Consider the following 13,209-nt stretch of genomic DNA (forward strand, 5'->3'; position numbering starts at 1 on the left):
ACAGTGTGGCTATGAGGTTCTTGGGCACACAGAGGGGCTGGTGCTTGGACCCTGGGGTGGGGAGGTGGCACAAGGTGCAGAGATGAAAAAGGGGATTCACACTGTTGCAGGGAGGGGCACGGTGATAGGGAGAGGAACAGGCGGTACTGGGCGTGCTGGGGTGGGAGTTCATCCTGCCAGGGAAGAGGGGCACCAGATGCATGAGGGGTGGTTGGGACTGCAACGGGAGGGGAGATTCTCTCCCTCCCGCCCTCGATGAGCATCTGAGCAGACACAGCTGGTGCCACAATAGGGCAGCTTGGTGGGGCAGGAGCCACTTGCACCTTGTGTTCGATTCAAGGCCCTGTTTCTTGCCCATCCCAAGGAAGCCAGAAGCAGTATAGGGTGGGCCATGCCAAGAGCTGCCCCAGCCTAGCACTGCCACCCACTCCCTCCTGGTAACAGCAGGCACCCTCAGGATCAGGGGAGGCCTCCTCATGGCCCAGCTCCATCCACCCTGTCCTGTGCGGAGGGTTGTTAGGGTGTGTCTCCAGCCCTGCACTGCTAGGTGCCTGGTCCCTTGCCATTCTGGGAGGCTCTGGCCCTGGTGCCCCCTGGACTAGAGACAATCGTGGCTGGCAGCAGAGAGGAGGCTGGGGGAGGGCGTTATAGTTACTGGGCAGGATTTCTGGCAGCAGAAAGTGGAGCCTAGCTTAGCTGTTGCCATGGGACGTCCTGGGGGTAACTGGGGGTGACGGCCTGAGCTGGGGGGGGGCAGGAAAGGGTGAGGATCAGCTCCACCTGGGTCCCTCTGTGGCCGTGTGCAAGGAGACATCACTGGCCCTGCTGAGTGTCACCCCTTGTAGGATGAGGAGGAGCCAGCGTTTCTGAGGGGGCAGGCAGGGATGCCAGCAGGCCCTCAGTGGGATACTTTACCTGACGCTTCCCAGCCTCTGTGGGCACTAGTGCCAGTCCTTCGAGTGAGGCCTCAGCTGTGCCCGCCAGTGCCCACGCCTCACACTCAGTAGCACCCCTCCATGCTGCCATGGATCTTGCGCTGGCTGCGGTCCCAGAGGTGGGTTACAGCTGACCACACTGGACGGGGTGGGGCCATACATGGGGGCCTGGCACTCAGGGGAGCCCAGTCGCACGAACCCAGAGGCCCCAGGGTGGGCGCTGCTGATTAAATCCTTTAGGGGCAGGGACTTTGCAGGCCTTTACCCTGTTTGTGGTGGGTTCCCTGCCTCCTGCCCTCAGCTACTCACCCAAGAGAGTGATGGCTGCAGTCCCAGCAAGGCAGTGTGGGGTTTGGCCCAGGTGATCCAGGCTTGGCTATCTGTGGGGCCCACCCCCATATTCTGGGACAGGCAGCCAGTGATGGGCGGGGGTGGGTCAGCCATGTCCCCAGCACTAGCGCACCCACCCCAACCAGGACAGAGCGGTGGTCCTGCCTGTCTGGCATCTAGTCCCCAGCAGGGACTGATGGCTGGATGCTTTGGCATCCCCCCCGTGCGCATACACTCCCCTTGCTCCTGAACTCTATTGTGGATGGCAGCGTGGCCGGTCAGGCTAGACGCCAAGGCCCAGTTCTAAACAGAAGCGACAATGTCTGTGTTCTGGCATGGGGTGTGGGAATAGCCCCTGAGGCCACCCCAGTTCTGCGCTGCCAGCTGGCCCGCGCTCAGTCCCTCGGTTTCTGAGTGGCTCTCCTTAGTGGGAGGGGCTCTCCTGGAGCAGATGGTGCTTTCCCAGAATCCTGCTGGGTTTGAGTCACGCTCTCCTGCTGGAGGAGGGCTGCCCCATCTCCTTCTCCTCCCAGCCCCTAGTGCTCTAGCCCAGTGGTTCTCAACCTTTCCTGACTACTGTACCCCTTTCAGGAGTCTGAAGCCCGAGCCCCACCACCCAGGCCTGAAGCATGTAACTTAGTTTCACGGGGCCCCCTGTGGCGTGGGGCTTGGGGCAATTGCCTTCCTTGCTGTCTCTTAATGCTGGCTGTACACTTGTGACACCCGTCCCATGGCCCCCAGGTTGAGGAACACTGATCTAGATGAGTTGACATACCTCCTGGAAGAGCTCTGCAAACCCCAGATACCCCCTGGTTGAGAACGATGGTCTAGCTCACTAAGCACTGCCGGCTCTGGCCTGCAGCCCCGTAGAGATGTTGCCATTTGCTAATGGTCCCTCCAAAGTGCTGACTCAGTTCTTGCTCAGCCACAGGCATCTCCAGAAGGAAGGGACTGGTGCAGGCAAAATCTGTAGTGCTGCAGTGCCCATCCCTGGGAGGGGGAGCCTGAGGAGCAGCCACTCCCACCACCTCCCCAGGGCCAGGAGTCTGAGGAGTTCCCACCATGGGCATTCTTCCCCCCCCCCAGCTGATTCATCTCTGAGAACAATATCACCCACAACAATATCCCCTCACCAACCAGCAAGCATAGCTAGAAGTGGGAGTAGGAGAGTCCCAGCACCTCCAGTCCCAGCCTCCCCCAGCAGGAGGCGCTGTGGGGCAGGAGCACAAGCGGTGGGAGAGCGCCCACCTATTCCAGTTCCAGCCTGCTCCAGTAGGAGGCACTGTAAGGAGCAAGACGAGTGCTGGCAGTGAGAAATTCATTGCTCTGAAGCCTGGTGGGCTGTGATGAACAGTGGGCACATTGCCTTTGGAGGTGCAGGGGCTGAGGCGGCCAGGATTCCTGTGTGCTTGGCCCCTTTGCAGGCAAATCCCAAATCGCTGTTTATGGCTCTGTGCAGAGTTTCAGCAGCGGAGCCACCCCCCTTCCCTCGGCGCCTCCCAGCTGGGGACCAGGGCAGCTCTGTTTGTTTGGCTTAACACTATTGTGGATGGAAATGTGAGGCCAAGGCCCAGTTCTGAACAGAAGCGACAATGTCTGTGCTCTGGAATGGGGTGTGGGAATAAGCCCCTGACTGTGTGAGGCCACCCCAGGGGTCCATTCTGCACTGCCAACTGGCCTGCGCTCGGTCACTTGGTTTCTGGGCTCGCTGTGTGGGAGGAGTTACTGTGTGGGAGGAGTTTTCCATTCCAGCCCATTAAAGTAATGGCTGAAAGCACTGGTGAGAGTCCAGCATACAGCAGTTAGGTGCTGTGAAAGCTGCTCCGAAAGGCTCCACCATTGCATCTCTCACCGGACCAGTCCTGGACCCCACACACCACTGTGCTGCTGGCTCCTCACCCCTGATCTGCAGCTGCCTGCTGTCCAGCCCTGGGCTCCCCACACACGGATCTGCTCATGCCCCTCACTCCCAACCTTTCTCTTCTCTGACTAGCCCAGGTTCTTCTGTTCCCGTGGAGGAGTCCTGCCCCAGCCATCCCTGAATCTCCTCTTCCCCAGCTCCCCCTCCCATGCTGCTATGCCACGTCTCATCTCTTGGGGCCTTTTTAATCGCAGGAGGAGGTGCTGAAGCTAGCACTGTCTGTGCCTGGCCAGCTGCACCATGATGCCCTTCGGGGGAATTGCCTCCCGGCTGCAGAGAGACCGGCTGCGAGCGGAGGGGGTGGGTGAACACAGCAACGCCGTCAAGTTTCTGAACCAGGACTACGATGCTCTGAAGCAGGCGTGCCTGGAGCGGGGCGCTCTCTTTGAGGACTCCCTGTTCCCAGCTGTCCCCTCCGCCCTTGGCTTCAAGGAGCTGGGGCCAAACTCTGGCAAGACCCAGGGCGTGCGCTGGAAGCGCCCATCGGTAAGTGCCTGGCTCTCTCCTCCTGTGAGGCCTCTAATGTCCTTCTAGGTCCACTTGAACGGGAGGCCAGTGACTCAGTATAAGCCCTCATACCATTGCCGCTAAAGAGGTTTGGGGCCTGTGTCTCCGAAGCAGAAGGTCTCAAGATCTTTCCCCACAAATCCCTTTGGAGTGGTTACAGCTAAGGCCCTTGCCCGCTATTGGTGGCAGTTGCAGGGGATCCCCTTCCTGCCCTGAAGGTGCTGTCAGACCCTGCCCTGTGGCCACCCCTTCCTCCTGAACCAGAGCCCAGAGGGCACCTGCTGTGTAGAGATCAGAGTGCAACTCCTGCTGAGAACTGGCGCCAATATTTGAGTCTCTCTGCCCCTCTGCAGGAAATCACGGATGACCCTCAATTTATTGTTGGAGGTGCCACGAGGACAGACATCTGCCAGGGGGCTTTGGGTAAGTACTGTGCTTCCTACCCCTGCACTGCAGCAGTGAGGGTTTGGTACAGGGCAGGGAGGAGTGTTTGTGTGAGGAGTGTTTGAACGGATTGAAATTGGGGGGCCCTCTTAAGTGCAAAGTGGGGATCCCAGGGCTAGGGTTGGCAGGGCCAGGGATTCGCAAGGTGCGGTTTCCCAGCATTCTCTCCAGGAGTTGGGGTATTAACCCCCAGTGCCACAGCTGAATTAACTCGGCTATTACTTCTGTTCTTCCTTCATAATCCCACTCAGCCCCACCGCTCTGGTTCCATCCTGAGATCTCCTTCCCATCTAGCCAGGGTCTAAGCTGGACTTCCCTCCTGTTTAGAACCATGGAAAGGGCAGGGGATCACAACCCCTTCATCACGACTTTGTTTGACTGACTGTTGGTTACAGTAGTCCCTGGACATCCCAGTCAGGAATCCCCACCCCATTGTGCCAGGCACCATGTGTACATGTCAATACGTGCACACACAAACCAGTTCCTGCAGAGCTTTCAACCTTGGCATGTGATGAGAGACAACAGTAAACTAATGTGGGACAGGGCAAGGTAACAGTGCCCTGAGTGTGATCGGCGGTGGTGGTGGCTGCTCGCTTAGCGTTTTGTGGGCAGCGTGCTGGAGGTGAATTTGAAGGACTGCGCAGTGGCTTTGCTGATTTTCACAGGGAGTGCCTTCCGGGCATGAGGGAGAAAGCACAAAGGTATCTGGTGGTCAGCAAAGGCTGGTGCTGTTGACAGAGCGAAGGTGGGGTGGATCTCTGGATAATACATTGGAGTTGTTAGGTAGGCAGGGCTAAGCTGTGAAGGACATCAACGAGTAGTGATCAATGGCTCCATGTCTAGCTGGCAACCGGTCACAAGCGGAGTTCCCCAGGGGTCGGTCCTGGGGCCGGTTTTGTTCAACATCTTTATTAATGATCTGGAGGATGGGGTAGATTGCACCCTCAGCAAGTTTGCGGACGACACTAAGCTGGGGGGAGTGGTAGATACCCTGCAAGGTAGGGATAGGATACAGAGTGACCTAAACAAACTGGAGGATTGGGCCAAAAGAAATCTAATGAGGTTCAACAAAGAAAAGTGCAGAGTCCTCCACTTAGGAAGAAAGAATCCCATGCACAGCTATAGACTGGGGACCGATGAGCTGGGCAGCAGCTCTGCAGAAAAGGACCTGGGGGTAACAGTGGATTAAAAGCTGGACATGAGTCAGCAGTGTGCCCTGGTTGGCAAGAAGGCCAATGGCATATTGGGCTGCATTAGGAGGGGCATTGCTAGCAGGTCACGGGAAGTGATTATTCCCCTCTAATCGGCATTGGTGAGGCCGCATTTAGAATATTGTGTCCAGTTTTGGGCCCCCCAATACAAAAAGGATGTGGACAAGTTGGAGAGAGTCCAGCGGAGGGCAACAAAAATGATTAGGGGGCTGGAGCACAGGACTTATGAGGAGAGGCTGAGGGAACTGGGCTTGTTTAGTCTGCAAAAGAGAAGAGTGAGGGGGATTTGATAGCGGCCTTTAACTACCTGAAAGGGGGTTCTAGGGAGGATGGGGCTAGGCTGTTCTCGGTGGTGGCAGATGACAGAACAAGGAGCAACGGTCTCAAGTTGCAGGGAGGGAGGTCTAGGTTGGACATTAGGAAAAAGTTTTTTACTAGGAGGGTGGTGAAGCACTGGAATGGGTTACCTAGGGAGGTGGTGGAATCTCCATCCTTAGAGGTTTTTAAGCTGCGGCTTGACAAAGCTCTGGTTGGGATGATATAGCAGAGGTTAGTCCTGCTTTGAGCAGGGGGTTGGACTAGATGACCTCCTGAGGTCCCTTCCAACTCTAATATTCTATGATTCTATGATTAAAGCTAAAGACAAGTAGCTTGTGTTTGATGCTGTGGAGAAGGGGTAGCCACTGGAGGGACCCAAAAAGGAAGGTGACACAGTTGGGGTGATCTTAGCAGCAGCATTTTGAATGGGCTGCAGGGGGACAAGATGGCATGGAATCATAGACATGTAGGGCTGGAAGAGACCCGGAGAGTTCATCTAGTCCAGCCCCCCATGCTGAGGCAGGACTAAGGAAACCTAGACCATCCCTCTAACCTCTTCTTAAAAACCTCCAGTGATGTGGATTCCACAGCCTCCTTAGGTAATCTAGTCTAGTGCTGAACTTTCCTTGCAGTTAGAAAGCTTTCCTGATCTTTAACCCAAATCTCGATTGCTGCAGATTAAGCTGGTAACGTCTTGTTTTCCCCTCGGTGGACAAGGAGAACAATTGATCGCTGTCTTCTCTGTAATACTCTTAACTTATTTGAAGATTGTTATCCGGTCCCCCTCAATCTTCTTTTCTCAAGATTAAACACTCCCAGGTTTTTCTAACATTTCCACAGAGGTCATATTTGCTAAACCTCTCATCATGTTTGTTACTGTCCTCTGAACTCTCTCCAGTTTGTCCACATCTTTCCTAACGTGTGGCATCCAGAATTGGATGCAGTGCTTCAGCTTGAACCTCAGCAGTGCTGAGCAGAGCTGGACAGTCACCTCCTGTGTCTTCCATACAACACTCGTGTAAATACACCCCAGACCTACAACACTCCTGTGAACTAGGACACTCCCAGGCATTTGTCAAGGCCAATGGGGTCTGGTTGGAGTAGTGCTGATGGGAGATGCTGTTGGTTTTGGTAGTGTAGCCCGATTTTTCAAATGCTGTATAGGAAGAAGCGGCAGGATACAGTCTGAACACGTGGATCTTAAGAGCAGGCGCTCCTAAAACACTGTGCCGATATGTGTTAAACAGCTGCTGTGTTCCTCCTCAGAGAGGGCTGCATTTCAATGGCTGGGGAAGTGGTTCGTGTATCTAGTTTGTCACATCCCTTAGGTGATAGGGGAGTGTCGGAGGTTGCCATGGCCACAGTTTAACAGCAGCATGAACTTGCAAGGGGAGCCACAGAGCCAGGCTGGACACAGTCTTGGGGAAGAGAGAGGCAGGATCCCCAACTCCCTGACAGCAGCCAAAAATGGGCCCCAGAATTGTAGTTAGTACACTGCGAGTCTATTCAGGAGCGAGCCCCGGCCAGAATGTGGGGGGGGTGGTGGGAGGACTGCAGGCCGGGATCAAGAGGTCTAGGCAGAGCTGCGTGGATGGATCAGGCCTGGAATGGTAAGATGGGGAGGGTTGTAGGTCAGGAATGAGGGGCATTGGTGGAGCTGTGGCTGGGTCCCCAGGACTGGAAGAGCAGAGGGAGTTGCTGGCCAGGCCTGGAGAGCTGGGCCACTCTGGGGTGTCCCCGGGGCGTCTCTGTGCCGCCATCTCCAGGGCAGGCATTGCTGCTTCCACCCTGCCGGGATTCGTGAATGGAGCGGGTGTCTCAGGCCCGGCCCTGTCAAGGCAGGAAGTTTCCACTGAGCTGAGTCACGAAGGGAGGGCAGCGGGTTGCTGTGGTGAGCGGGTATGAGTTGGTGCTGGGGTTATATTTAGAATTCCCAGGGAGATTTCAAAACCAGGCGCTGTCCCCGAATCCAGGCTGGGGGCTCTGCAAACCCAGACCTGGTTCTTCTGCTGGGAGCTTCCCTGCTCTGCCTCCCGGGAGCTCCCTCTGCTCACCAGCCATATCCCCACCCCTGCCATCCTGTGCTCGCGTCCTGCTGCTCCCACCCCCACCTCAGCCTGTGCCACTTCCCCTGCTGCTCCGGGGCTCCATGTCCCATCTGTCTGCCTAGCCCCCAGGCGTCCCCACCCTCAGCCGCTTGTCACTCACTGCATGGCTTCCGCCCACGGGGCAGCCTGGCATGTTCCCTTCTGAGTGATGGGAGCACCTGGCGGGGAGAGGCACAGGCCGGCTGGCCTCCCAGCAGTTCCTGCCCTCCCCATTGCTCCCAGACGTTCTGGGGAGGAGTGCGAGCCCCTGGGCACAGTGCCCGAAGCCTGGCTTTGACTTGGGGCAGCATGTGCATGGGGGCCGGGTGGGCAGGGCCGGATTAATGCAGGGGCTTTAGGGGCTGCAGCCCAGGGCTTCCGGCTAAGGGGGGGGGCCCACCACCCTGCAAAAATAAATCCGGCCCTGGAGCACCTCTGGCCTGAGTGCCACCAGCCCGCACCGTGCCACAGCGCCAGCCCGCCCCGCCCCCAAGCTTGCCCCTACTGCTGGAGTGGCTGCTGGCCCAGCCTGCCCCAGCGGTGCAGCACCAACCCACGCCGGCCATGGGCATCTGCACCCCCAGCCTGCTTCAGTGGAGAGGCCGGCTAAGACTGCCACCACAGGAGGGCCCACAAAATCTCATAGCCCTGGGCCCCTAGGAGCAGTAATCCGGCCCTGCGGGTGGGTCTGAGTTTCCATCCCCCAGGTCAGTGCCATCCCGCCGGGCCCTTGGTCCCTTCCTGCAAAGCACATGGGAGGATGGAGGGTGCTCGGGCGGGGGGGGTTTCCACGGGGTTAATTGGGGGTGCTGTGGGGGTGGAGCATCCTGGATCCACCTACCCAGTGTCCCCTGAGAGGCAGCTGCTGTGACTGCTCCCCCCACCTCACCCCCATTAACCCCTTCAGTGCCAGGGTTCTGTGCGATTGGCTCTTGTATCCCAATGGTCAGCAGGCCAGAGGATGCCCTGTGGAGCGGCCCAGAGAGAGGGGGGTGAGGTAGAGGTGGGGAGGGACGCAGCCTCCGCTGAGGGATGGGGTCAGGTGGCTGTGACTTGGAGGGGGACGCTGAGGGCAGGTCTGGTGGCTGACCCCAGCTCCTTGCTCCCCAGGTGACTGCTGGCTGTTGGCTGCCATTGGCTCCCTCACCCTCAACGAGGAGCTTCTGCACCGCGTGGTGCCCCACGGGCAGAGCTTCCAGGAGGACTATGCTGGAATCTTCCACTTCCAGGTAGGGCCAAGGGCGGGGGCAGGGTAGCTCCCCACCCCACAGCATGTGCTGCAGAGCCCCTCGAGACAGGTCCAGCCGGCTGCGGGACCAGCCTAGGAGTGGGATCCAGGTCTCCCCCATGGCCCTTGGCCTGAGACCATCTACACTGAGTAATGGAGACATGGCCCTTCTCTGCCCCCGGCTCGGCAGCTGGTCCTGTCCAGTGGAGCCTGGCCCTGCCCCACTCACCCCAGCCTCCCCTCCTTCCCCAGATCTGGCAGTTTGGCGAGTGGGTGGACGTGGTGATTGATGACCGGTTACCGACCAAGGACGGAGAGCTGGTGTTCGTGCACTCGGCAGAGTGCACTGAGTTCTGGAGTGCCCTGCTGGAGAAGGCTTATGCCAAGTGAGTGCCGCCCTGACGGGCCTGGGGCCAGTGGGGTGGGAGAAGCCGAGGGGCTGAGCGGGAAGCGCGTCCCTGAGGTTCCCGTCCCGTGTGGGTCTCCTCCAGTGGGCTCACTCCTCTGATTCAAGGAGCAGCAAGTGAGTCCCCAGTGCTGCTGCCCCAGCACCCCGCTCATCGCCTGGCTCTGTCTGGTCTGCAGGCTGAACGGCTCCTATGAGGCCCTGTCCGGGGGCAGCACCACAGAGGGCTTTGAGGACTTCACTGGCGGCGTGTCAGAAATGTACGACCTCAAGCGGCCGCCTCGCGACCTAGCCAGGATCATCCGCAAGGCACTCGAAAGAGGATCCCTGCTGGGCTGCTCCATCGACGTAAGGGGTGCCCCTCCTCCCTGCCCTTCCCTGAGGGGCTGTGGGGAGCTTGGAGCCCTTTCTCCTCCTTTCCCACAGGCTCTGAGACCAGATTGCTCCCTGCGTCCCCCTCCGTGCCCAGCTGCCAAGGGAGAAGGGGTAAAATACCCCTTGGCTGTGTCACAAGCCCCTGGATAGACAAGGTTGCCCTGCCACCATCCCTGCAGCTGTAGCTTGAGGGCTGCCCCAACTAGATTTCCCCCACCTGGAGCAGCATGGCCCCTTGCTGAGCCCCAGCAGGTTCCCAGTCCCTACAGGTGTCTCAGGCAGGGGATTTGGATGGGGCCAGGCCTGCTGGTGGTTGCAAAGAGATGCCCCTCGGTCCCGCTGGAGGGTTTATGAGCAGGTATGTGTCTACGTGTTGCCCCCTTCTGGTGAAATTGTGAATTGGAAGCTAGTGATCGGCCATTTCCAAGGTTGCATGTGGGGGCCATCAAACCAAAATCCCCCAAACAACTGTGGGGGCAGGTCAATCCAACTCTCTGAGGAGAGGAGCCAGAGGGTGGGGCCTCCAGCATTAGACCCCAGCCTGCAGGGTCCTTGGAGAAATACTGTGCAACAGAGGGATTCTTTATCTTGCCCCCTCCCCCCTTCTCAAAATACTGCTTTAGGTGTGTCATGTACAGGCATCCACAAAGTGGGCAGTATCCATCTCTCTCCCCCTGTCCCCCCAATGTGTCACATTGCAGCCATCACTCCATCAGAGCCCTCATTGCAACCACGCAGTGAGGGGGAGAAAATGCTGTCCAGCCCAGGGCCACGTTTGGCAGCCTGCCGGGAGCCCAAAGGCTGCCCCCAACATGGCAAGAGTGATTGCCATTTGCTCTTTTACTATGCAGACCATAGCTCCCAGCCTGCAATGTGCTCCAAATGGCTGGGCTGCTGGAACAATGCATGCTGGGGCTTGTAGTCTCCATGCGCCAGATAGGCGAGGGTGCTCAGGGCTTGGGTTTTGGGTGCCTTGCAATGCTTTTATATTGCGTTAGGTTCTGGGGTTTCCCAGGCAGGCACTTGGGATGCAGGCACGGGCTGGGTGGTGGCTGCCACAGGGCATTAAATAGATTGGCCCACATCAGCCGCCCTGATCCTCCCCAGGGCTGGAGCAGCTGAAGATGGGAGCTGTCTGTGGGCAGGCAGCACATGTCAGTGTCTCCTTAGCTGGAGGAAGAAGTGCTGGCTCCAGGGTGGGGGAGATGCATCATGCCTTGTCCTCTCCCCTCAGATCACAAGTGCCTTTGACATGGAAGCAGTGACCTTCAAGAAGCTGGTGAAGGGGCATGCCTACTCTGTCACAGGCTTCACTGAGGTGAGTGGCTTCCTGGGACCATGAGAAATTACGTAGCTCAGCCAGTGGCATCTGTTTAACATTTGACCTCTGAATGTTGCCAGGTGGAGTACCGGGGCGGCCAGGAGCAGCTCATCCGCATCAGGAACCCCTGGGGTCAGGTGGAATGGACTGGAGCCTGGTGCGACGGGTGGGTGAGAAACGGGTGCCAAGCCAGCACTGGGTGGCACTGCTGGGAGAGAGGGTCTTGTCGTATGCAGGCTGGGTGCCATTTGCACGGCACTGCTAAGAGAGAGCTCGCAGCATGCGATGCCCCTACAGCAGAGAAAGGTGCAGCTCAAGGGTGGGCTCTGAAGTGTCTGCACCAGGGTGTGTCAGGCAGGGTGGCATGGCTCCATGTTAGTGTCCCCTGTCTAACTGCCTCTCTCCTGCCATCCCAGCTCCTCCGAGTGGAACAACGTGGACCCCACCCAAAGGGAGGAGCTGCAGCTGAAAATGGAGGATGGCGAGTTCTGGTGAGTATCCGCAGAGACAGATGGTGCCACTCTCTGGCAAGCCGGGCAGCCTGCACCTGTTCCAAACTGGGGGAGGGGCCAGAAGGTTCTGATCACATGCTGTGTCCTGACTGACTGAATTTCTACCAAATCAGGGGGCTAGGAAAGTGTCTCCATCTCCTCAGTTAATAACTCTGCTCTCCTGCAGCCCTTCCACCCAGCCAGATGCTGCAGAGCTGGCGAGCCCTCCTTCTGTAGCATGGCTACACACCACGTCCTGTTGCCCCATCCCAGTAGTAAGCTGTTGTCGTGGCGTGTGACCCGTCCATGCCTAGAGTAGCCCATCTGAAAATGCCAAGGTCAGGGCAGGCTGCAAAAGGAGAGCAGATTCTCCCAGAACTGGTGGGCAACACTGCAGTTAGATTCCCCCAACCAGTCACAAACAGTGCTCCTGATTTCCCACATTGGTTATCAAAAAGCTAAAACAAGAAATACACAGCCCCCTTTCATAGAATCATAGATTTATTGCTTTTCAGTCTCTGGCTCCAAATTAGCAACTAGGTCCAGTAAAGAGATAAGTTATTTAAAACTCTATTCCCTTTACCAAAATGTTCTCCTGATCCCCAAAGGGTCAGCCACAGTACCAGATCAATATTGGTTTGGATCTTACCCCAAATTCCACGCTGCCAGCCAACCAATCCTTTAGTACTTTAGGAAAGAAACTAACATGAAGAGAAATGTTAAATGATCAAAGCAATCAGATACATACAAATGACTTCAATGCCCATATATATCAGGTTCTTAGCAGAACTATGGAGTTTGCAGGCTTGTACAGTTCCTCTGGAGTATATCCAGCACCTGGATGGGTCTCAGTCCTTTGTTTCACAGCTTCAGATGTAGATGAGTTGATCCAGAGGTAGGAAACAGGAATGAAGACAAAATGGAGATGGTGCAGTTGCCTTTTATAGTTTCTGCCATGAGCCTTGTACATCCTTTGTCCCAAATACAGCCACACAGCACATGGCATGGAAAAGTCTTAGAGTCCCCTGGCCATAGGCATGTTCTTACATGTCCTGGTTGTTAGAAATAATCAAACAGGTTGTCCCGGGGACGAATTGGGGAGACGGAATCCTTTATTGCCTGCTCGTTCCATCTCAACGCCGTGAGTGAGCAATGGGGGTTACTTTACAATTCTTTTATCCATAACAGTATGTAGATGTATACATTTTCAGCAACTCCCCATAGACCCTTATTTGGTTACATTGACACCTATAAAATGAATATTAACAACTACATAATGAATATAATTATACCTGCCCCTGTTTGTTGTTTACAGGCTTACCATACAGAGGTCAGGCACATCACCTTAAAACCTATACATTTTACACTAACATTCTTTGAAGTAAAGGCATGCCAGGGGGAGAAGGAAGATAACGCCTTCTTCCCACCAAAAAGACCTTGCACAGAAATGCTGATAAACTTATCCCCTGCGCAGATGGCCAGGAAGGGAGGAGAAGAAGAGAGATAACAGACTCTAACTAAAATTCATGCCAGTTAACAGAGACAAGATTTGCCCTTAACTTGACCCCGTTCCGTGTAATTTAGTCTGACTACTTGTCCAGTTTTTAACTCTTTACTCTTCTGCACTTGTGACTC

General features: G+C 56.5%; 1 protein-coding gene across 1 annotated transcript in view; it reads left to right on the forward strand.

Moving 5' to 3' along the window:
* The window catches only part of CAPN11 (calpain 11), a 30,061-nt gene that overhangs the window by 4,403 nt on the left and 12,449 nt on the right, over positions 1 to 13,209 (forward strand). The window contains exons 2-9 of the mRNA XM_067564729.1: positions 3,381 to 3,672; positions 4,047 to 4,116; positions 8,864 to 8,982; positions 9,234 to 9,367; positions 9,567 to 9,735; positions 10,997 to 11,080; positions 11,164 to 11,249; positions 11,500 to 11,574. Coding sequence (XP_067420830.1) covers positions 3,427 to 3,672; positions 4,047 to 4,116; positions 8,864 to 8,982; positions 9,234 to 9,367; positions 9,567 to 9,735; positions 10,997 to 11,080; positions 11,164 to 11,249; positions 11,500 to 11,574 — 983 coding nt within the window. The 5' untranslated portion in view covers positions 3,381 to 3,426. The remainder of the gene's footprint in view (positions 1 to 3,380; positions 3,673 to 4,046; positions 4,117 to 8,863; positions 8,983 to 9,233; positions 9,368 to 9,566; positions 9,736 to 10,996; positions 11,081 to 11,163; positions 11,250 to 11,499; positions 11,575 to 13,209) is intronic.

Source organism: Emydura macquarii, unplaced genomic scaffold (genome assembly GCF_026122565.2).
Source record: "Emydura macquarii macquarii isolate MOO-44397 ecotype Brisbane River unplaced genomic scaffold, CSIRO-AGI_Emac_v2 contig_2676, whole genome shotgun sequence".
In the NCBI taxonomy this organism is placed as follows: Eukaryota; Metazoa; Chordata; order Testudines; family Chelidae; genus Emydura; species Emydura macquarii.